A 25218-nucleotide genomic window follows, 5' to 3' on the forward strand; every position below is an offset into this window, starting at 1 on the left:
GAAATGCTCCAATACAGAAAAACAACCACAAAAACACAGAAAGTTAAGAAACAATTCTTTAAAATTACAAAATTATTAGTTATTACATCTAATATCATGAGAAGATGTAAATCTCATAATGTTAAGCATCTTTTTAAAATTATTTTTCTCCTCATGAAATTATTGGACTGAGAAGACCAGACTAATTGGTGTGAGAAAAATAAAACTGAATGAAATATAGGGAACGTAGACTAATATACAATTTGTAAATGAATCGGTGATATGAACAAAAGATGAAGAAAAAGCCAAGCTCTGATTCAGAAAAAGTGAGTTAAAGATGAAGTTGTTCACCGATACTAAATTTGTACAAGCTATAGAAGCAAAACAGTAACTTAAGCAAAAATCTGGAGTGGAATAATTATTTCAGAGAAAGTATAAAAAATGTTGTGATTTCTAATGACATTGTTCTTCTGACGGATATGTAAAATGAGTAAGAAGAAATTTTGAATTACAAGTATTCATTGTTAGGAAAGAAATTCAATTTGAAAATAAATAAAAGTAAAATAAACATTATAAAAAAACTGAATTAAAAATAACGGATGAAGTCAGCTAGTACCAAATACAGATGATAAGAATTAAAGATTTTTAAAAAAAATTATTGGAATAAAATGTAGCATTAATGGTAGCAAAATGTAGGAAATAAGAAATGTAAAAAAGGAATAAAATGTCTTTGAAATGTGGCATTACAGAAGAATAGCAAAAATCAGGTTGGGTCTTAAAATGAGTACACGATGACAGAAATTTGCGACAGCATTCTGTAAAGATATGAATTAGCCTGGAAGGACTTGGATTTTTTCCATTACAACGGAAAACTTGGATTTCCATTACAATGGAAAAAATCAACAGATCAATGAATCAATTTAAAACTATATATGTAACATGTTTTTAAATTATTATAACTGTATAACATTAGTCAATAGCAAAAGATTCATTTAAAATTTAGAATATTTAGACAAGTAATATCTTTTATTACATATAATAAAGAAATCTTATTCCTGGAAAATATGGTGGTAGTATATTTACCTCGGGAATTAAAAAGTTACGTTACACTAATTTATGTTGATGGTTTTCAGAACTCAAAGGCCAATTTTAAAATATTTCATTTCCTTTTTAAATTTTGAAGTGCTGATATAACTATATTACTGAGGATTACTTACTTCAAAATGAATAATATATTTGTAATTCATTTTGTAAATAACGTGAATTATTTATTTTTTAGTTTTTAAAGTTCAGTGATTAACACAAAATTCTTACGTAGACTATTATTTAACACTGATAAAATTATTGACTACGTACTAAAACCAAGCAATCACAATAAGTATTTTGATTAGGACCACATTGAATACCTTTCAATCAGAAATGATTAGCACTCATCAACACAATAATACATCCAGTTAACTCTAGACATTTCCTCCCAACTATTCTGTTTAATCTACCACTTTATATCAATAGATTCTAACCCACAATAAAAATTTAGTGTAACTAGAAACACTTTCCTTTTTTTTCAAAAACAAATCAACTTAGACAATAATGAAATTAATTACATATTAAATAAAAATAAATATACATTTAAAAAAATTGAATAATCAACTAAATGTTTAGTATGTAAAATATAACTTCCTGCAACAAGAACATTGGCCTAGAGTAGATAAACAGTTTAATCAATCTGCTCCGCTCTAATGTAATCTTTGAATCTTAAAATTCATAAACTATAAATGTTTATAAGAGGTGAAATGTAAAGTCAGGACACATGTGGTAGAGCAGCAAAACCCTTTTGTATACACAGTTGTCTTAGGTTCAGGTACAACCTTACCTAAGATAAAAGATTAACAATAGCATTTTAAAGTTCTGAATACTAATTAAGAATTAACTGAAAAAATCTAATTAAAGAAAAAACAAAGACCATATGTTATAAGCAATTTAATAATATACTTGCATGCCTTTGTTTAGTTTACAATGAAAATAGTGTCATTCCAGTACTATAAAACGTCCAGTAAATACGATACACATATTACGAATAAGTTAAATCCTATTCAAAACACTTTCCAACTTACCCATTCGGTTTCCAGATTTTAGCAGTTTTATCTCTAGAAGTGGATACAATATTACCATCTGCTGTTACAGCAAGAGCTCTTACGTCCATAGAATGACCATAAAGAACAGAACTCAATTTATATTCCATGACAAACTCGAATAAAGCAAAACAAAAAAACGTTTTTATAAAAAAAAATCTTTGAATAAAAGTATTTTTTTATTACCTTAAAACACAATATTTAATCAATAAACAAACAATTAACCAATATTTTATTACAAATTTCCACAATCAAAAACATAACCTCCACAAAATAACCGGTACAAATTCCTAACTTGGTAAGAAACGACAATGACGCAGCATTTCGCGTGGCGAAACCGTGAACTAATGACTGTTCGCGGATTACATATAAAATAATGTTTTGTAAAGTTTAAAATAAAAATTAATTAATAATATTCATTTTGGTGCCTTTTTTTATCATGTTAAAAGTAATAATTTGTTGTTTAAGTTACTTTACAGAAATTCACTTGAGTCTATTTTTTCTATATCACTTTCTGTTTAAAACAACTAGAGTGAAAAAGGTAATTATTGAACATAAAGATATGAACTATTGAGTGTGAAGTTGTAAATAACAAACAAATCATGGAAAAGTTATTTATCAATTACATATTTTAAACTTTAGTACAAAATTATATGCACTATCAGTCATTGTCATACAGTATGGTTGTTTTCAAATTTTATTTTTATACAGCTTTATTTGAAGAGTAACATAAAGATATATTCACATGATAATTTAATTTCAGTTAATAAAATGGAGTGAACACCATATAATATCTTATATCCTTTTTTACAGAAAGAACAATTCCTTATTTTTCAATGTCACAATATATTATTCCCTATTCTACAATTACATCTCAGTTCTTATACTTTTCATTATACTCAAATGAGTAATATTTATAAACTTATAATCAAAAATTATATATCACTTAATCATTAAAGTTGGAAAATTCATGCAAAGGATACAAATGGTTCTTATATAATGAGATTTTCTCTTGGTGGAAAAATACACAGTGTTAAAAAGAGTCTTTAATTCTGTTTAAATTTTTAATGGTTAACAAATAAAAATGTTAACTTTTGTAGGACTTACTAGGCTAGCAGTTATTTGTTTTACAAAATATTTAACTTACCCACTTTTTAGGCACATCCAAAACCTTTGCCGATAAAAACAAGGTTGGTTGATTATTAAGTTAAATGGTAGTTATTATGACCTAGTAAGTGTTATGAAATTAAAAGTTAAGGAGGATTAAAGGGCCTTTTTGAATACATTGTATATGTTTTGATTATATTCTAAAGTGATTTACTAATTTTTTTTAGGCAGGTGCTACTGGTAGCAGTGCTTCCAGTGCTAATGTCAATAAGGAAGATGCTAAAGGCCTTCAGAAGTACAATCTTCATATAATACATAGGTGAACTGTTTATAATTTGTAAAATAATAAGTTACATAGAATGAAAAATATAACTGCTCCAAGATAAAAATTTTGAATCTCAAAATGTTAAACATACAGTGTTTTCATTAAGATAAATTCTGAGTTATTCAGACGTTGCTCTAAGTTTTGTAGAACCTTTTGATGATCACTAAGTCAGTTATTATTTACCAAGAAACAGATGAATACTTAAGTTACCCAGATGAAACGAGATAGATTTTGGCTGCATTGAGTAGCTGTTCAGCAAAAATGAGTTAGTGAACTTCTGCATCATTATATCTCTTTATAATTTTATAATACTTATTTCAAGCCACCTTTACTATAATCCAAGATTTGGGCTGCTTTAAAGGCAAACTATTATGTAACCATGTGATCACGATTAGTTTTTAGTTGCTACAATTTAGACCAATATTTATTGACCACTAAAGATGTGAAAACACAACATAATTATTTAATGACATAGTCCATGTGCCTGCTGACATTAGAGATGTAGAAAAACCGCCATAAGAATACATAAATTTAAATCCTGCTTAACTTTCTCAATATATATTCTTAGGTAGAGCAAGAGTTTGAGCTCCAAGATAAATGACCTTAACCTTTGTTACTATTATACACAGAAATGGAACCTGAGCTGTGAAACCAAATATCTATAATTCAGTACAATTCAATATGGAAATAAATTTTAATTTATCTTCAACATAAAATGGGTGTAAACATGGATAACAGAAGGGATGTGGTGTGTAATGTGTATTTATTTGGCTAGCTGTAATAGCTAACTTAAATAAAAATTCCTCAATGACTTTCATATCTACAGAATCATAATTGAAACATTAAAAATTTTTATTGTAAATTTATTTTATCTTCTTACGTGGTTTTCCTGGAGGCAATAAATTAATTGATTATTGAGAAAATCAATAGAAAATTCGTAAGTCATATCCAGACATTTATTGCCAGGATATAACATCTCCAATAATTGGAGTTTACATCCTGTAAAATTAAAATAATATTTTAACACTTAACAGATATTTTAGTCAATCTGCGTTTACAAATTGATCTGATTGAAAATGCCTAATTCAATAGATATCCTTTCTTTTGATTCTAACAAATAATAATCTATAGGTATGGAAGATTTCAACAAAAATATATGTATTAGTCAAAATGCACACTTGGATCCAAAAATGGAATAAACCTTTTTGATATACACACATTCCTAAGCAAGTGTATTCTCCCATCTAACACTTCATTGATCAGAATGAATCTTAAAATATTTGTTTTGATTAATTTTTAATTTGTTACAAATTAAAACAAAAAATTATATATATATAAAATGATAACATTGATAAACATAATTTTTGTTTCCTAATATACGATACCTGATTTTAATCTGTTTTTTGATGCTGAAAATGAATATGAACTCATCTTTCTATCACCCACCATTATTGAAAAATTTTTGAATTTTAATTAAAGGATTTTTTTTCATTTTTCAACATTTAGTTAGCATTTTAAGCTCCTGTATTATATTTTGTTAGCTCATTTTTTATTGTTTAACTTTAGTAACATAATTTGTACACTATAAATAAACAATTCTAGACAAAGAATTAAATCATATCATATACAGATATCATATCATCATATCCAATACTGCAGAGTGAGCGTTCATGGACAAGATTAATCATGTCTGCAGGTCAAAACACATAATTGAGAACACAGATGTGTTGTTTGTATTAAGCACTGGATTTAGGAATGAATTAATTTTTTTCAGTCTGATTGCTTCTTTTTTCTTTTTTTTTTTTCTTTTCCTGTTTAGCCTCCGGTAACTACCGCTTAGATAATTCTTCAGAGGATGAAATGAGGATGATATGTATGAGTGTACTCTGTACATTCTTAGTTCGACCATTCCTGAGATGTGTGGTTAATTCAAATCCAACCACCAAAGAACACTGGTATCCATGATCTAGTATTCAAATCCATATAGAAATAACTGCATTTTCTATTGACTTGAACGCTGAAACGCTTTACTTCCAAATCAGCTGATTTGGGGAGATGTTTTCACCACTAGACCAACCAGATGGGGTTATAAGTGTGGATCTGGTTTTTTGTAATCTTTTGATTTATTAATGGGCAAATAACAATAAAAAATTGTTAAAAATCAGTAAAAACGTTTTTCTTTCTCAGCTTTTAAACTATTTCCTAGACATTTAAAAATAGAGAATTCATTTCCTAAAATGAATCAGAGAGGAATGGTAAAAACAGAATGATATTTTATTCAAACTTCATCTTGCAACTTTAGAATATACTGCATACAATATTGAATAGTTTTACTATAAAATGAGAATAAATAAAGCTGTCTTCTGTAAATATTTTCAGAGGTATAATGGATTAAATTTATTTACAATTTATAAAAATCAAGTAAAACATTTTATTTTTATACTCTGCCTTGCCAATGAATTTTCTTTTACTTAGGATCGCAAAAAAATATAAAGGAAATTCTTTAAACACCATTAATATAATTTAAAAAAAATAAAATAAAAAGTTGATCATTAGAATCAGATATATGAAATTGTAAAGTTATCAGTCCATCCATATAATAATTAGCTTTGTTGATTCTCAGTTATAATTAATCAAACACCAGTCAAATTTGTTTGAACTAAATCATTTTAAAAAAAATCTGATGTGGACTTCCTTGTACACCTATTAAATTACATACACACATTTTTTTAAAATGAAAAGTGCAAAGTGAAAATGAAAATAAAACTTTGGATTTTTTACTTTTTCTTAACTCCACTAATAAGCTTTCATTGAGAGCTTTTCAACAATATATCATAGCAGTATATATTTTCATCGGTTTCAGAGTTATAGCAGAATAAAATTTTTATTAATGAAATATTTTATCTTACAAAGGGATGACACATCAGATCGAATCCAACTTCATTTCCTTGTTTATCACTTTTTATTTTTAATTTAAATATATTTATTTATTAATAATTATTAACCTCTATTAAAAAAAGTTATACAATAAATAATTATTCAATAATAACAATAAAAAAAGATTAAGTCACTTATTCATGAAATAAAATTTTATGTAATTTAATAGGAGTACAAATAAGTCATGTGGTGTCCACATCGGATTTTTTTTAAGTTTACCTTAGGACAGAAAATGTAAAACACAACACATTTTGTTCTCACCGATATATATATATATATATATATATAGTATAAGTTCATAGTATAAGTTCTATATATAAGTATAGTATATAGTATTCATAGTTGATGTTATTGTTGCATTTATGTCTGTTGCCGTAAAATTAAAATAATCTCTTTTTTCAATGAAAAATCCAAATTATGTTATTTGTATTTATAGATAACATAGAAACAATTAAGTAATTTGCGAACATCTGAAATTGTTGCCAACGGCCATACCACGTTGAACACACCGGTTCTCGTCTGATCACCGAAGTTAAGCAACGTCGGGCGCGGTTAGTACTTGGATGGGTGACCGCTTGGGAATACCGCGTGCTGTTGGCATTTTTTTTTTAATGAAAAATAATTTTTTTAATTACAGCAGGTAATCATCGGTTGTATTAAAGACAAACCTGTAATGAAATATATTTTAACGATTTTCATTAAAAAAATGTTTTTTGTATTAAATACATATCTCACTTGTTTCAAGTCTCTTTCTTAATTTTAATTATTGAAGTTAAGATGATAAAAAAAAAAAAAAAACAAAAAAACAGTAACTAAACTTTTTTATAATAATTTTATTAGCATCTCAAATTCGAAAAAAAATTTTTTTAGTTTTTGAAAATTTCAAAGCTTAGCTTTATGATGGATGAGCGAGAAATTTAATGATGAAAATATTCGCTAAATTTATTGTAGGTTAATGATTTAAAATCAAAGTTAAAAAAAAGAAAAGAATTTTGAATTTGTTTTAATCATCTTTAGCTTCTCATTAGTGATGGTGTATTTAATGCCCCATTCATGGGGAACTTTATTGTTTAACAAAATATGGTTAGAGCATTAAAAATAAGAAATGGTAAAAACAATAAAATTTATTTCGGGAATCCCATACTGAGCAGAAGCATGCGGGTAAAAGTAACGTTTAAGATAATATTTCCTAACAGTCGTGATAATAAATTTTAAAATTCCTTGACAGGCAAGAAGACTGGACTTTTTGTTCTTTTAATTTTGTTATTTCTTAATATTTTTTTTTAATATCAGTTAATGGGCCTGATAGATACGGCACATACAGAAGAAACTTCAGCGTTCCACCTCCACCTTACAGCATCATAACTCCGTTGCTTCTAACTTGGTCCGGTCAAATTCTTTCGATTTTATGGTGAGCATAACTCAAGAACGACTCAACCAATCTTCACCAAATTTTCAAGTACATAACTTCAGATGTTTTACTACAGCATATCTAAATTTCAGTGAAATTGATGCAGTTTTGGAGATTTTCGATCTACAAAAGTTATACATATATATATGTACACGTGTATATACAAGTAAGTTTTTTTGTTTATTTTTTTATTACCAGTTTGCAGGGTAACACACCAAGTGAGATGTCAATGCATCTCTACGCTTATATATATATAAGGAAACCACAATTTAATTGAATCGTATTTTCGTACTTCTCATACCTCAACATAATGAAAATTATAATGATAATGAACATTTATTTTTACCACCTATCCCCACCATGTGAAGGAAAGTAATACCGTACTTTTCTTGGAAATGTTAGTAAAAATAACCTAAAAAAATTGCTTAAAAAACAAACTTACAATCATAAATTAAATTAAACAAAGTTGTAATTTTCTAGGAATAGGAAGAATAGTTTGGCTGTTTTCTTTTTTCAACAAATACTAAAGACTGAGGGCTATAAACAAATTAAGAATTTTAGAATTTACAGGAAATGATAACTTTCGAGATAAATTAAAAATGTGAAAATAAACGAATTTAATTAAAAATAATTTTTTATTATCGCAGTATATTGGAGAGAGACTGGCAAAAATGATTTTTTTGGATGTAGTGAATATTAAATACATTTTTTTAGTAATTTGGACCCATCTTGATAATAATATACATCAAGTATAGTAAGAAAAGTTGTTTCCTAAACTGCCCGAGTAAAGTTTAGCAATTTTATATCGGCCATTGCAATGCTATCCTTTTTTCAGACTTTTCAAAAATTTAATATATTAGTCCCAACCCGACGGTGTTACCAGTCTAACAAATTCGTCGAAAATATGTCTACAGACTACAGAATTGTACGATCAACGTACGTATGTGCTACACACGTATATTCGAACAAAAATAGAAATTTTGGACTGGGGAACATTCTTTTTCGTAGAGTCTTTGCAATCCATTTAATTCTATTTTTTAAGTTTTTCCTTACTACAGAAATCGTTAAAAATGATCGTTTTTTTTTTTTGTTTTTCACTCATCTACATACTTTTCTATTGTTGTTGCTGCTTCTGCCGAAAAATGAAAAAATGTCGTTTTTTGAAATTTTAAATGAAAAATAGTGGTTGAATGTGCTTTGAATTAATAGATAACATAGAAAAGGTTAAGTTGTTGGCGGACAGCTAAATATTTCGTCAACGGCCATACCATGTTGAACACACCGGTTCTCGTCTGATCACCGAAGTTAAGCAACATCGGGCGCGGTTAGTACTTGGATGGGTGACCGCTTGGGAATACCGCGTGCTGTTGGCATTCTTTTTTTTTTCAATAATTCCATTGTTTGTCGGACAAGTTAAGAAATTATTTATGGAGAAACTTTTTAATACGTAGTAGTCAGTAAAAAAATCTCAATTTTTAATAAATTAAATTCGTAAAACGAAAAAAGAGGAGATCGTAATTTCATTTTATACGAAACATGTTGACAGATAAACCGTACCACGTTCACGTTGTGCATACCTACCGATCACCGAATTTATGTTTATTTAAATTTGATTAATATTTCAATAGAAGCTACAGTTAGAATTACAGTCCGTCTGGACGAGCCGTTAGCAACATTTCATAAGTTAGATGTAGATCTTTACCCAAATTTAGATATTCATTCGTGAAGCAGTTTTATACTCCGCTACGGGTAGGCTAGCTAGAGTTAAAATTTCAGTTATGTTTTTCGACCAGTTCCTCACGCATCGCTGTCACATACAGATATCTAGCCGAACGTAAAGAGCGGTTTATTTTTTATCGCTAATAAAATGAAATGATTTAGTTTAGTTGTCATAGTATAATTAATTTTAGTAACAAATCCGAAGGAATATAGAAAAAACGAGTGAGTAGTCCAGAAACCTGAAACTATTATAATAAACATAATACATTTGCCGTAATGTAATCTCGAATTAAAAATCGACAAAAGAATAAATTCGTAAATATGTGAACAGTGCTATTGTGAACAGTGCCGGATTTACCTTGGACGAGGCCCCCAAGCAAATCGATATTTTTGAAGTCCCCCTCCCCCCTGGATAAACTTTTTGTCTTCTCTCTCCTTTTTTTTAATAAAAGAAAGATCAAATAAATATTTATTTTATTTACAGTTTTATGTACAGTACATTTACAGTTTCTTATATATTTATAATACAGAAAATTGTATTATAAATAGATTCTTTATTTTTTGTTAATTTTACTTCTATTTTTCAAAATTTTTTACTTCGCGGCCCCTGAAGAAGTGAGGTCTCAAGCAGCTGCTTGTTTTGCTTTATGGTAAATCCGTCACTGATTGTGAATTGGATTATCCTTTAAAGTATTAATATTTTTAATAAATACTGGTAAGTTAATTTCGATTTAACGCAGTACGTTATGAAATAATACATTTTTTAAATTTAAAAGGATGTTGATAATTTAAAATTGTAATAATATAAACTAAGATCTGTGAAGGATGTTTCTATTTAAGAAGAAATAATACTTTTAAAACCAAAATTACGAGTAATAGTAGTAGTACTTTGTATAACGGGTGGTAAGACATTGATAAAATTTTAGTTCCTAAAGGTGGTACAGGTAGCGCCGTAGTATATTGTTTATTAAACATAATTATTTTATTTTAAAGGTAGTTTTAGTGTGCTAATATAATCGTATTTGAATCATTTTTTTAGTTAAATATTTTTTAATATAATCTTATTTCCTGAAATCATAGTTATTAAAGTGTAATGAGAGTAATATGTAAAATAAGGTAACTTCTCAAATGATCCATTTGTAAAATTTCGGGGCGGGTCCATGTTTGGTGGTCAGTGTCGTTATCGCTTCTCGGCCTCTTGGCTAAGATCAAAGTGTAGTATCTGTTCTTATCAGCTTAATATCTGATACGCCCGGCATCGCTGGGCCAGAATATTAAACTGATTTTTGGAAAATGACGGAGTGCTAGGGGCTTGCTCCACCTCTGTCGCGGGTTGACCCGGTATTGCAGTACCGCCGGGACCGGCCCATCTAATTTCAAACTAAATTATTAAATTCAGTTCAGGATTTGATTGCATGACACTTAAAGGGGGAAAGATAACAATGTATCCCCGTACTCGAGGAGTATTGCTTGGAGTCTGAGTTTGTTGTAGCAAGATTAGGGCTGGTCCATTTTATTCAGGCTGGAGGGGTAAACGCGAATGAATAATAATTTTTATTACCAGGACGCAAAGCACCTCCTCTCCTTTAAACACAACTTGAAGAGAAATAAAAAGAGTGTGTAATAGGAACGACCTTATTAGCCATCAAATTACTCTGGGCGTTGACGGTGTGTGCTCGATGTTTTTCATAAGTTGTTTCCGGGGGAGATAAACTAATTCTTATTACATGGTTAATTAATCTACGTCAGTTGAGTCACTAGACGGCCTGCGTATTACCAAGACGTTTACCGATACATTCAGACAGCTGGAAGAGTGCGAGAATGACATTGAAAATGTTGGTATGACTATTTAATAAATAAATAAGACAGAAAGATCTAGAACACTTTTCCTCGTTTATTATTTTATGTTGCATTGTGAAATTAACAAATTGTAGTAATTACTAAGTAGCACTGTTAGAAGTAGAACCTTTTTAGAAAGAGATTCATTAAAATTAGAAAAAAAAAATTACTAAATATAAATTATAGAAAAGGTACACACTCCTCAACAACGGCCTCACCAGATTGAACGCACCGGTTCTCGTCCGATCATCAAAGTTAAGCAACGTCAGGCGCGGTTAGTACTTGGATGGCCCCTTGGGAATATCGCGTGCGCACCTTTTCTTTTTATCAAAAGAATTTTTCTCTCTTAAGTAAAACAGGCAAATGCAGACCAAAAAAATGTTCCACTGAGCCAACTGTTATTTCATCGTTGTACAGAAAAACAAGTACGGTAATATTTTTTAACGTTCATTCGAAAACGTTTTTTTTGTATTAAAGTATTTTCAACAAATATTTTAAGTGTTTTAATTTTAATTACTGAACACTATGATAATAAAAAAGAACAATAACTAATTTTTATATCTACTTACTATTACAAATGAAAAAAATATATATTTTCGACTTTTTGGAAATTTCAAGGTTCATGGATCGGGGGATTTTTTTAATAATTGAAATATTCACTAAAATTATTATATTTATTTACGATGATATTTATCGTTTATTTCGTATTATATATTTATATCAAAATAAAAAAAAAACCGGATTTTATTTAAACATCTGTGAGCTCCAGTTAGGGTTAGGAAATTCAGTTATTTAAGTGACTTTCGAGCATTAAAAATTTGAAAATGCGAAAAAATAAAAATTTATTTCGCGATTACCATACTGAAGAGAAGGCATATGAGTAAAATTAATGTTTAGGACAATAATCCCTAAGCGGTGATAATAAATTAAAAAAATCCCTGGCATATCTGAGAGAGAATACAGACTTTTCGTTCATTTAATACTTTTTTGTTTTTTAATTGGAGTTAAAATGGCTGGTAGATACTGCAGATCAGAAACTTCAGCGTTCCAAATTACGGCGTAATAACGAACGTTGCTTCTAACTTCGCCCGCTAAAATTCTTTCGACATTAAGTTGATCATAACTCAAGAACGACTTGACAAACCTTCATCAAATTTTCACGTGCGCATCTTAAGATACTTCACTACAGCATATCTAAATTTCGAATAGAAAAATTGTACTTGGGAACATTTGAATAATTTCTTTCATATATTCTTTACAAATGATTTAAATAATTTTTTGTTGTTTTTTAATTTCTTGTACGAAGTAAAGGAATTATTATAATCGCAAAAAATTTCAGATTTCAACGGAAACATCCACTTTGACCATCAGTAAATCCATTTTGATTAATTTCGGCGTGACGTCTGTACGTACGTATACCTCGCATAACTCAAAAACGATTAGTCATAGAATGTTGAAATTTTGGGTATAGGACTATTGTAAGATTTAGTTTTGCACCTCTCTTTTTGATTGCAATCGACTGGACCAAATAAGCCCAGACTTTTTTTTAACTACAGTAATAAGCCAACGATTATCAGAAGATATATTTCAACGATTTATCATACGTGGTACTTATTTTTATTGGTTCCAGAGTTATAGCAAAATGAAAGTTTAATTAATGAAATATTTGGATGTTACAAGGGGAACACACATCGGTTCGAATCCGACTTCATATACATATATTTTATTAACTTTTTTTTTTAATTCAAATATATTGATTCGTTAATAATTATTAACCTCTGGAAAAAAAATTTACAATAAATAATAATTCAATTAAAAAAAATAAAGTTATTAGTGAAATATAATTTTATGTACTTTTAATTTTAATTCAAAATTTTTTACAGAGATTAACAATCATTAATAAATCAATACATTAAATTAAAAAAAAACTTTTCATATATATGAAAAGTCGGATTCGAACCGATGTGGCCATAATTATGGATCCGACACGTTCTCACCTACTCTCATAATTACTTGACTAACGTGAAACAAAATTAATATATAAACTAATATAATATGCTCATACGGACATCTCAAAAAATTGTGATGCATGTGGTGTCCACTCAATGCGATGTGTAACTATTTACTTTATTAAACAATTAAAGAGGATCGTATCCCACTTTCAAATTGAAATAAGTTTATGTGAAGTGCAGCAGAAAATGTGTATGGCGTACTTAGATTGATGTGGACCCCCACATCAATTTTCAACGTACTTTCAGACGTCACGCAGAAATCAGTCAAATGGATATTATTTCTATTGATATCTGAAAACTGAAATTTTTCGCGATTGCAAGAAAGAAAATCATTTAAAAAAAAAGAAAATTAATACAAAACAGTATAATGTTATGAAAAGCTAGTACAATACATTGACAAATCGTCAACGGCCATACCACGTTGAACACACCGGTTCTCGTCTGATCACCGAAGTTAAGCAACATTGGGCGCGGTTAGTACTTGGATGGGTGACCGCTTGGGAATACCGCGTGCTGTTGGCATTATTTTTTGTTCGAGAATATTTATATTCATGGTATTGTCAAGATTACTTAATTATTTTTGTAAAACATATTTTCAAACATTTACAATAACTAAAACATTATTAAAAAAAACATCGCAACACAAAAGATTCTGACAAGTGTCTTTACTGTACTTGGGTTGCAGTTCGTTATGAATATGACTTTGGTCAACATGCAAAATGATAAACATAACTTATTTCCTAACATGTGATACGTGATTTTAATCTGTTTTTTATGCTGAAAACCAATATGAACTCAGAATCTTTCTATCACCCACCATTTTTGAAAAAAAAATTAATTAAAGGATTTTTTCATTTTTCAGCCTATGGTTAGGATTTTAAACTTCTACATTGTATTTTGTTAGCTCACTTTTATTGTTTAACTTTGTTAACATGATTTGTACGTTAAAAATAAACAATATTAGACAAAGAATTAAATCATATCATTGTCACGTTATCACATCATATCTAATACTGAAGATTGAGCCTTCATGGACAAAATTAAACATGTCTGTGTAGGTCAAAACATGTCGCTAAAAACACAGCTGTGTTGTTTGTATTAAGTACTGGATTTAGGAATGAAATAATTTTTTTTCAGTCTTATTGCCATGTTAAGTTTGTTAACAATGCAGTGTCACAATGCCTCATAACTGGGTAAATGATGTGGATGCCTTTTGTTATGTATCTGGTGAGTTTACTGTAAAATCAAATAGAAAAAACATTACACCTTTAATTAAAAAAGCACATCATTCTTGCTTTCACTGTAAAAGTGTAAAATTGGTGATCAGAATAACATGTGGGCTCCTCGTATAGTATGCACTAATTGTTTTTTTATATTTAAGAGGATGGGTGAAAGATACATGGAAGGCTTTGCCATTTGATGTACCTATGGTTTGGTGTGAACCAAAGGATCATGTAACCGATTGTTACTTTGGTTTAACAAGTATATCTGGAATTTCTAAAAAATCTAAACATACTGTAAAATATCCATCATTGCAATCTGCAGTCAGAACTGTACTTCACAATAAAATTATTCCAGTTCCTGAGCCACCTGTAAATGTATGTTCTGAAAGCAATGATGAAGAATCAGGCAGTACTGAAGAAGATAACAATGATTTTGAATATCTTCCAATAAGCCACATCTTATATCACAAGGTGAATTAAATGACTTGGTTAGGGATTTAAATTGATCAAAAAATCAAGCTGAACTGTTAGGATCCAAGACTGATAGGTTGGAATTTAATTTAAAAAAATACAGAAATTTCAGGCTTTTCAAGCCGACAAAAAGAACTTTCTCAGTACTTTATTGATGAAAATAATTTGGTTTATTGCACAAATATTGATGAGCTTATGTTGCAATTATGACAAGTTCATAAACCTGAGGACTGGTGCCTTTTTATAGATTCGTCGAAGTATAGTTTAAAAGTGGTTCTACTACACAACAGTAACAAATATCCTTTGATACCAATCGCTTATGGTATTAATTTGAAAGAAACATACAACATGATGAAAGATGTTCTTGCAAAATAAATTATAAAAAAGCATAGCTAGAACATATGTGGTGATTTGAAAGTTATAGCTATTTTATTAGGCATGCAGTTAGGCTGTATTAAGTACTTATGTTTTCTTTGTGAATGGGACAGCTGAGCTAGGGCTAAACATTATGTTACCAAAGAGCAGAAGAAATGAGACAACTTAACTCCAAATGGGAAAAATATTATACATGAGTCCTTAGTTGAACCCAAAAAATACGTTTACTCCCTCTCCATATCAAGTTAGGATTAATGAAAAATTTTGTAAAAGCAATGAAGAAGGATAGTCCTGTAGTTTTGTACATCAGGTAGAAATTTCTGAATGTAAGTGAAGGAAAAATTAAAGGTGGAATATTTGTTGGTCCTCAAATAAGAAGGGTGGTCAAAGATTACGTATTTAACTTTGTGTTAAATAATGTAGAAAGAGCAGCTTGGGTTTCATTTAAAGACATTTGCAAAAATTTTCTCGGCAAACAAAAATCCAGCAGTTATTATACGATATTGTTAATCAACTTCTTACTTCGTACAGAGCTTCAGAATGTAATATGTCCTTGAAAATACATTTCCTCCACTCAATCTGGATTTTTTCCTAGACAACCTTGAAGAGATAAGTGAAGAACATGGTGAACGTTTCCACCAAGACATTTCGGTGATGGAAAGTCACTAAAAATAAAGGGAAATGGAATATTAAAATGATAGCTGATTACTGTTGGACATTAATTCAGGATGTGCCTGATGCTATTTATAAAAGAAAAGCATCAGTGAATTCATTCTAACACAAAATCTGTAAAATTTATAATTTTACAGATTTTAACTATATTTTCCCTCAATTTTTTTTTAAGTGTAATTTATATAATACTAAGGGTGATAGAAAAATTATATTTACAGATCTGTAATGTACGCAAAAAAACAATTCAAGAAATGGTATCAGACGTTTTGGTGGGTTAACATTTTATTGTGGAATTTAAATTAACTGAAAACATTAACAGAAAATATTAAAATGTTTGATAATTTAAGAAAAAAAATAAACCATAATGGAAGTTTTAATTTTTTTAAGAAATGGAGAAATAAACTGAAGAAAATACTAAAACATTCGGGGTTTTATTTTTATATATTGTCAAACCATTAAAAAAATCTCACAAATTTATTTAAAATCCAAAAAAAAGATTTTCTTTCATGAAAAAATATTTCTCTGTTGATAAATTTTAATAAAAAAAAGAAGATAATTTTAAACGGTAGTTTCTGAATTACTTTGTAGTAACTGTTTTATTTAATGTATTTACCCTAACATCATTTCATGTGTTGGAATTTAAATAATTAATATGAACTTTCAATATCTAGATTATTTTTTTGAGAGATATGAGGTTTAGTCTAATAAGCATTTCAGTTACTAATTTGGCTTTTTGTATGACTTCCAGGAAGAAAAAGTCCTTGGACAGTTCCAGTAAAGAAGTACTCCTACTGATAATTAGTAGGTACCAAAGTAACATCACAGATGAACCTGGTTAGCCAGTTATCATAGCATTCATGCAAGGAAGAAGAAATAAACGAATAACAACAAAGAAACGGAAGAAAAATGAAAAAGACTGTTAACCAACCCCACGCTATGATTGCTTCTATTATATCAAGATAGTTTGTTGTGTTTCTCAGGATTTTCGGTAATTATGTTGAATGTGGTTTTAATCAAATAAGGAATTTGTTATCTTGTGCTACAGCTATAGATCTAGAAACTTTAAAATCCAAATGAGAATAAATATTACTCACTAATCATATTTAAATATGAATATCTTTTGTTTAAATACACTAGTGTGATGTATTACAATTATAAAAATCATACAAATTATAAATAGAAATCATTTACAAATAATGAAATGTACTTTGGTGTTCTGAGAGGATCTGATGGTCTGGATTGGGTAGCGATTACGAAAGAGAGAAAAAAATAATAAAACAGCACATCAACATTATTTAAAGTTTGTTAAATTTATAATTACACCAGAAACGGAAGAAGAGTTTATGGATCAAAGCACGAAAAAACATAGCACGACCAATTTTACCGAGCACAACATTTTACTTAAAAAATAATCTAATTTTAGTATTTATATATTATATCCGACAATACAGAAATAGCCGCGAGCAGTAAGTAAAAATGAAATAAAGTCTTTAGAAAACTTAAATCTTGTAAAGAGCTTGACCCGACGATTTAGAAACAAAAAAAACAGTTACATAGTATCGAAGCTAACACACCCAAGGCACGAAGAGTACAGACCGACAAAACAGCTGACATGGTAATTCGCACACAGGGGTGTCAGAGTAATAATAATAAACAACTTTGGGTTATGTTGTTTATAACACCATTCACTGATTTGTTGACCATCCCTAGCCCGTTATTGTGAAATCGGCAAAACTATGGTTTCTCGAACAACATTGTGTCTGTGACCTTGACCAAAAACTGAACATAACGAAATGTACTTTTAGTTTCTAAATTTATTATTAAATGCGATGAAGGAAGATTTAGGGTCAGTTAAACATTATAATTACTTTATAACCAATCATTATAATTTTTACACACAATTACAATTTTTATAATGTTTTATGAGACATAGGCTATTATTACATCTATTTTAGATTCCTGTTTTATATACCACATTTACTGAAGTAACTTGAGCACAATTTTTACTACTGACTTTTTTAAGATATGTATTACTTTAATGTTACAGATATTAAATTTCACTTTGGTAAATTAAACTGGTAATTTTGTACATTCTTTTTAAAATATTTATGCTACAAAAATCACTGGTAATTTTCATATGTCATAAGAACAATGATTACATAATGTTGAAGAAAAGGCACAATCTAAAAACCATAGATTAAGAATAATATAAAAATAATTAAGTAACAGTAACACTCACTAGCGACTTATGATTGGTTGAGCGTTAAACAAATTTTGACACCAATTAAATAGTATAAAATAATAACATGAAACAATTTTTTTGATTAAAAATCAAGAAATCATAAATTTCTTTTGGTTCTAATGGTTGTAAAAACATGGGGAAAAGAAGCATCAGTTCAGAAATATTTAAAATACTTTTAATTTAAAAGTACTTAACATTTAAAAACCTTTAAGATATTTTATATGTAAGTGCTAGTGAGAATAATATTTTTTAGCTAAATGAAAAAATATATTTAATTAGTGCTGTGGTAAAAGTGGTAATGATATCAAATAGAATTCAATTTTGAATTTGATAATGGTACACTCAATGTAATTTAACAAGAATTAAATCATATCAGTTCAATAGTATTTATTTATTATCTACTCTGTACATATATTATTATTTAATGCTTTAAGTATATCATAAAGAAAACAAATTTAAATCTATTATTCCATTTATGTTTTAATAATTACATTTCTCTCAAATTGTTAAAATATTCAAATTTTTTTGAATAATTATGTTAAAAAACAACTCCATAACCAGAATGTTTCAAATTATAAGTATTATTTATTCACAGTAGAGTTAAATGGATTTACCAAGTTTTAAACCACTAAATTACATAATTAAAATTTTTTTTGAGGATGTAATATTTTTGCAACTAAACTTTTATATGTAGCTGTCTTGCTTTCATTATAAATTTAATATACACTAAAATTATAATGAGCAGATTTCTTATTACAATTTTTATATTTATTTCATAGTTTGTATGTAGGGGAAATGCATGTTCCAGATTCCCCTTGGGTGTAAAAGTAAACTAGCTGTTTACAAATGCTCTTTGTAGCAGTAATCTACTTAAAAATTAATCAAGAAAAGTTGAATGTAGTTTCTCGTTATATCTGTCGCGCAATACTGAGTTTAAAAAAAAATTCTCACAATAATTTCAATCGATTACCCAAATTTAAACTGTATTTGTGACTAAATTAGTATTCATAAAACACATAAAAAATGGAAAAAATACAAAATCTAGAATCTCTTCAAAATTTGTTAAAATCTAGTGATGGGTTTAATGAATTATAACCAATCAAAGTACGGTCTTTGGAATTAGAGCTCTAAAAAATATAATATTTTTTCAGATTTAATTAAAATATATCTTAAACTAGTATTGGAAAAATGTTTTAATATATACAATGCAAAACTAAGGATAATTTTTTAATTTATATTTTATGAAAATCTGACTGTACATTTCAAATAATTTACTCTAAACCTGATAGTACAGTCAGGTACAAAAGTGACTATGACAAGAAATAGAAACGATAGCGTAATATAGGTAAATAAAAGTTTCTGTTAAAATAGACAGGTAAATCTGACAATAAATGTTTATATTGTTTAATTTTTATTGGTTACATGTCTGAAAAATTTTAAAATGAAAATAATCTAATAATTATGTTTTAGATATTATATATATTTTTTATTAATATAATTATATTTTAGAAATATATTTATTTTATTTTTACAAACTTTTTTATTATTCATTTAATTATTGACAATACTTTTATCGTTAACATAGTCAAGAATTACATTAGGATTTCCTTGAAATACAGATATAAATAATGCTTTCCAAAACAAATAACGTTTTGTTTCAATATTTGTATTAACTATTTCCATTTCATCTCCAATTTTTAAATGGTTTGGAGTTTTTTCTGTACATTTTTCCCATTTAACAGTTACATCTTCACTATTTGGATCTCTGAAAATGAAAAATTAATAGAATAAATCTCATTTAGTAATCATTGGAAAATTATTTTTGAAACCCATAAATAAAACTGCATTATGGCCAATTTCATATCAGAAAGCAGTAGTCTGCATGTACAGTGGTGCTATTCAACTGTTAACAACTTATCCTCTGTTAAGTATGTATGTAGGAGATTGTATCAACAAGTTCTATTTAAGGAAAAGTACTTTATTTACCTACGTCTGAATGTCATCTCCCTCTAAGTACTCACCCTCCACAATAATATACTGGTCCCACAGCATTCCAGCAAATTTTAGAATGCTAGCATGAAACTGTATTTTGTAAGCTAGTTGAGAACAACTTGCGATTTGCACTGGATCTTGACAATGGTGTTAAAGCGATGACCCTGAAAATGGTCATTGCCAATTTACCAGATTTCACCTGCATCTTCATTTTTAGTAAAAGGAAAACGTCTGCAGGAGCTAAATCTGGCGAGTAAGATACAGAAGTGATAACATGTTATCCTTTACAAGAATTTATGAACAAGGAGTGCTTGGTAAAATGATGCATTGTTGTTGTGGAGAATACAGTTCTTCGTGTGCCATAGATCCGGTTGATTTAGCTGAATGTTCTCCCTCAAATGTCTCAGAATTTGGCAATAAAATTTTCTATTGACAATCTGTCCCTTGGGAAAAAATTTTCAGTGAATTTTTTCTACATTTTTGGAAAATATAGAAAAAATTTTATGGCAATATAATATTGCTTCTGCAATCTTACATTATTGTAAGATTGCGGAAACAATTTGAATGTTGCTAAGAATGATTTTCCTAGCTTAACACAACATTTCATGTCTCTTTGTTCCAAATTCTTCTATCCAATGGTGCAATCTCAGTCTATCATACGCGTTTAATAATAAAAATTCTAATTTAACAATTTTCAACATAAACACAACAATGCCACTCAATATGCCGAATTTTAAAGTTTAGAGGTTAGGCTTACTCACATAACTCTGTACTGTCACCTGTTGGTGGTACAGAATTAGTCCGGGAATGTTTTGTTACCACCTCATTGTATATCCTAGTATGTAAGTATGATAATTACCACGACTAGAAATTTTATAAGTGACCTGACATAAGACACAAGTAACTTATGAAAGAATTGCACACATTCTCAAGATAACAAGTATTTCATAGCACAGTAAGAAGTATTGTGAGTAAAGTGGTTTTCTATTGTCCCCCTCATTGAAGCAAACATATTTTTGCACATCAGTGTGTCAAGTTCACAGATATTCTGTCCTAAAAGCAACACTTTCACTCTGTTCACCAAAAGGATAAGCTATTTAGGTGATATAATCACAGAAAATGCTATAGTACTTTCAGAGAAAGAAACTCTGATTAGAATCTCTTTCTCTCATACCTTAGGAACTTTAATAAATGTAACTGATGCTAAATAAATAATTTTATATATATATTAATTTTATTTAAAAAAGAACAATATTTTTGTGTGTATGGGGCTGTATACTACACAAAACTGAGGAAAAAACTGGCCAAGTGATAACTGCAGAGTGTTTTGTTGAATGGTGTGAAAAATGGATGTTAGGAAAGAGAGTTACAGTTAAGATTAAAGTTTTTCAGATACAAGTATAGTAGAAAATTGAGATAATGAAATGGGTGGATTGCATAAGTTCAGGATAAAAAATTACTTTTTACAGATCAGAGGATGAAAGGAAATGAGTTGGATACATTTGAAAGATAAAGAACAGTTATTAGTTAACAGTTTGAACTGCTGCCTCTTGAGGAAGCAGTTAAAAGGAAGAAGAGAAAAAGAAAAAGAGATTCAAACTAATATTAGCTTCTACTAAGCCATGATAAAACCAAATCTTGTAAAAAAAAAATAAAATCAGTATCTAATTTGGTATTTAATTAACAAAAGTATAATATTTTTGAATCAATGATAATAATGAACTGGGTCCTGAATAAGATGAACTACTTAATTTATAATTTGATACTTCTCACAATTCATAGAACATCTTAGTAATCTGGAAATTGAAGGGTGTGTACTGTAGATGAATGGCTAATGGTTAAAGAAAGCCATGTTTAATTAACAAGTTGTGTTTAAATCACTGAAGTTAAGCAACATTAGATTGTTAATGTACTTTGCTAGGTTAGGAATTTATGATTGTATTGTATTGTAGTCTTTGCTCATGTTGTTGTTGGATTATGCTGCCGGATATATGATCACTGGAAGAGGTGATTAGTATGTTTTTGAGGAGGCACGGTATACCCTGATGGAATGTCAGAGTTCGGACGAGCTAGGGAGGGCAGACTGCGCTGCCATGAAACCCTGAGGCTACTGTGTTAAGCTTTTTAGCGTGGGCTGGTCATCTTGGGGGAGTTTAAAAAAAAAAGAAAAAAAGCAACATTAGATACGGTATCATTACATGCTGTTAATATTTATAATATACTAAAAATGATTTTGTAAAAAAAAAAAAATCAATTTCTTATAATCACCTTTAATGAGTTTATAGAAAACTTAATTGCTTTAATGATAAAATTTACTAATAGCTGTAAGTGAATCAAACCATACAAGATATTCACTTTTCTTATTGTTCTTATTTCTAAATTTTATTCATTAATTTTCTTGTTTATATTTACAACTACCAGATTTATTTTTTGTTACAGACTGAATCTTTTTGGCAACATTCTATTTCTACCAATATTTGGATAACTTTTTTCAGTGACATTTTTTGATAAATCATTCATGCAATGAATATAAGAAAACATCTCTTGTTTTTTATAAGAAAACACATGCCATTTGTTAAAAATAAAATACCATGTAACTGAGGTTTTTAATGAGTTACTAAGTCATTTGAGGAACATTCTACTGGGCTTTTACATTTATACTGATTTCCTTACAATAAATCTCTCTCATTGAAGTTAAATAATTAAAATAAACTTATTTAAAATTACCCCATCATGATCTAATTTATCCAGAATATCTATAGCAAATTCTAATCGTTTAATTTTGTTAAACAGATAAATTTAATGTGCATCTGAATTTTATATTCAGTAAAGCGTAACTGTTTTTTTAATTGCTGTGAACAGTTTTTGAAATTTCTAACTCTACAGAACACTTGCATTGATTTGGGCTAGGCAAATAATTTATTTGTTTGTACAGTTTCAACAATCTCATCAGATACTAATGATCATTCTAGCCATGATTTCTTCACTAGTGTGCCTGTTTCTCCGAGTTATTTCTTCCATCAGTGAATGTTATTTTCATGTGGTGACTCTTTATTGAACATAACATTATTCATATCTAACAACTGTAACCGACTCAAACTTACCAAGCCAAAAGACACATTTAAATTTCCTCTGCACTATAGTCATGGTAACTAATGAGCTTCATTCAGGTACTCACCTTGTAATGCAACACACATATACTGGTACTAGAATTTGTTTTCATACGAAAAACTTGGACAGTTCTTCTTCATTTTGACTTGTATTTCATATTTCTGTCATGCTTTGTTCCAAAACTATGACTGTTTGAAACCATTTTTTTATGGACAGACAGTATTTATAAATACAATTTATGATAACAGAATTAAATTTACTTTTGTAAATTTAAACTTGACAATAACATTTGTAATTTAAAAATTATTCTTACGTATTTTTAGCGAAATTAGTCCACATTTTACTCATTTGTTCTCTAATTTGATATTCAGATTTATCAGAAGAAATCATTTTATCATGTTTATTCACTAAAAATAAATAACCCAATTCATCACCATGTGCTGCTCCAGATACTGTATAAAAGAAAATAATAAATTCTTTATTTAGAATAAATATATCTATTATAATTTATATAAACACAAGAACTATTCTAAAATAATTAATTTTTAAATTGATTGATAAATAATAATAAAATAAGCTTCTCATAGATTTCAGTGCTGAATAGCCAGCTGTCTAAGTGAAGAAATAGTAATTCCTTGGCACAAAGTCTAGATTGTTAAGGGATGATTGAAAACCTTTCATTTGAACTGCTCAAGTAGAGTTTTTGTATCGATTGTGTAGAATCTGTTTGCTTTATATTGTCAAAGAGAACAACATCAAAAGCATTATATACAGCTTATTTTTAAGTGATCTTCAATGCTTTTTCATTGCTTCCCAACAAATTTGTGATATTGCAGTCCTGTAAATTCTACCAGTAAAATCCATCATCAAAAATTATACAGACATAATTTTCTAGTTTCCTTTTTCAAATTACTTCTCTCTTTTTACTGTTTACCCTCAGCAAACATCGTAAGGTATTAATTCAGAGGATGAATGTAGTAAATGAAATATAGTTTTGTACAATCTCAGGTCGACCATTCCTAAGATGTGTGGTTAATTGAAACCCAACCACCAAAGAACACAGGTATCCACGCAAATCTGTCCTTTTACCACAAAATTTTAAGAAAAAATTTTTTTTACAGAACCTGACATTATTATTATATAAATATGGCACAATGGTCAATAGATCTTAGAAGCACTGTGTTGATTCATTTCCAAAACATGAACTCTTCCATGCATCTTACACTTAAGGTGTGCCCCTTGGAGGGGCAAAGCCAAGAAACAAAATATTATTTATAAACAACCAGATTCAAACTCTCTAGCTGAAAATGCCGTGGAGCCAAAAGAATGCTTCAAGCTTTTTTTAGACAATAAAATAATGGATACGATTATTCTCTTTATGAAGAAATTAATTTACAAAGAAATAACTATGCCAACCAAAATAATTCCACTTTGAAGGACATGAACCTAGAAGAAATACATGAACTAATCGAACTCCTCATTTTATCTGCAGCTTTGGAAGACAACCACCTGACAACAGATATATTGTTTTATGATTCTTATGGTTCAGGATGCTATAAGTCAACAATGTTCAAAATGAGGTTCAACCTTTTGATAAACTGCGCTCAATTTAATGACAAGAGATCGAGGCGTAGAGACAAACACTTACAAAACTTACGCCTATTTCACATA

General features: G+C 28.7%; 2 protein-coding genes, 1 long non-coding RNA gene and 4 other non-coding genes across 12 annotated transcripts in view; 5 read left to right on the forward strand and 2 right to left on the reverse strand.

The window, feature by feature from the left end:
• Plap (phospholipase A2 activator protein) overlaps positions 1-2396 on the reverse strand; it is a 73491-nt gene extending 71095 nt beyond the window's left edge. For 4 of the 5 annotated variants that reach the window (XR_012758188.1, XM_075378451.1, XM_075378449.1 and 1 more), the window contains exon 1: positions 2094-2396. Coding sequence is in view for 3 of the 5 variants with exons in the window: in XM_075378451.1 (XP_075234566.1) it covers positions 2094-2221 (128 nt within the window). In the remaining 2 variants the exon portion in view is untranslated. The remainder of the gene's footprint in view (positions 1-2093) is intronic. The other variant, XM_075378452.1, reaches the window with a different exon arrangement.
• Positions 2397-6961: 4565 nt separating this feature from the next.
• On the forward strand, positions 6962-7080 carry LOC142332644 (5S ribosomal RNA). Its single transcript, XR_012758359.1, has one exon. It is a non-coding gene; the product is annotated as a 5S ribosomal RNA (ribosomal RNA).
• A 719-nt stretch (positions 7081-7799) lies between these two features.
• Positions 7800-19895, forward strand: LOC142332582 (uncharacterized). The gene is made up of 2 exons (XR_012758336.1): positions 7800-8057; positions 16951-19895. It is a non-coding gene; the product is annotated as an uncharacterized LOC142332582 (long non-coding RNA).
• On the forward strand, positions 9146-9264 carry LOC142332665 (5S ribosomal RNA). Its single transcript, XR_012758378.1, has one exon. It is a non-coding gene; the product is annotated as a 5S ribosomal RNA (ribosomal RNA).
• On the forward strand, positions 10793-10985 carry LOC142332686 (U2 spliceosomal RNA). The gene has a single exon (XR_012758396.1). It is a non-coding gene; the product is annotated as a U2 spliceosomal RNA (small nuclear RNA).
• Positions 13865-13983, forward strand: LOC142332670 (5S ribosomal RNA). Its single transcript, XR_012758383.1, has one exon. It is a non-coding gene; the product is annotated as a 5S ribosomal RNA (ribosomal RNA).
• Positions 18817-25218, reverse strand: part of LOC142332581 (juvenile hormone esterase-like) — a 56194-nt gene continuing 49792 nt past the window's right edge. For both annotated transcript variants that reach the window (XM_075379093.1, XM_075379092.1), the window contains 2 exons: positions 23861-23999; positions 18817-20209 (listed from right to left, as the gene is read on the reverse strand). In XM_075379093.1, the coding sequence (XP_075235208.1) occupies positions 19996-20209; positions 23861-23999 (353 nt within the window). In that variant the 3' untranslated portion in view covers positions 18817-19995. The remainder of the gene's footprint in view (positions 20210-23860; positions 24000-25218) is intronic.

Source organism: Lycorma delicatula, chromosome 11 (genome assembly GCF_047948215.1).
Source record: "Lycorma delicatula isolate Av1 chromosome 11, ASM4794821v1, whole genome shotgun sequence".
NCBI classification, from domain to species: domain Eukaryota; kingdom Metazoa; phylum Arthropoda; class Insecta; order Hemiptera; family Fulgoridae; genus Lycorma; species Lycorma delicatula.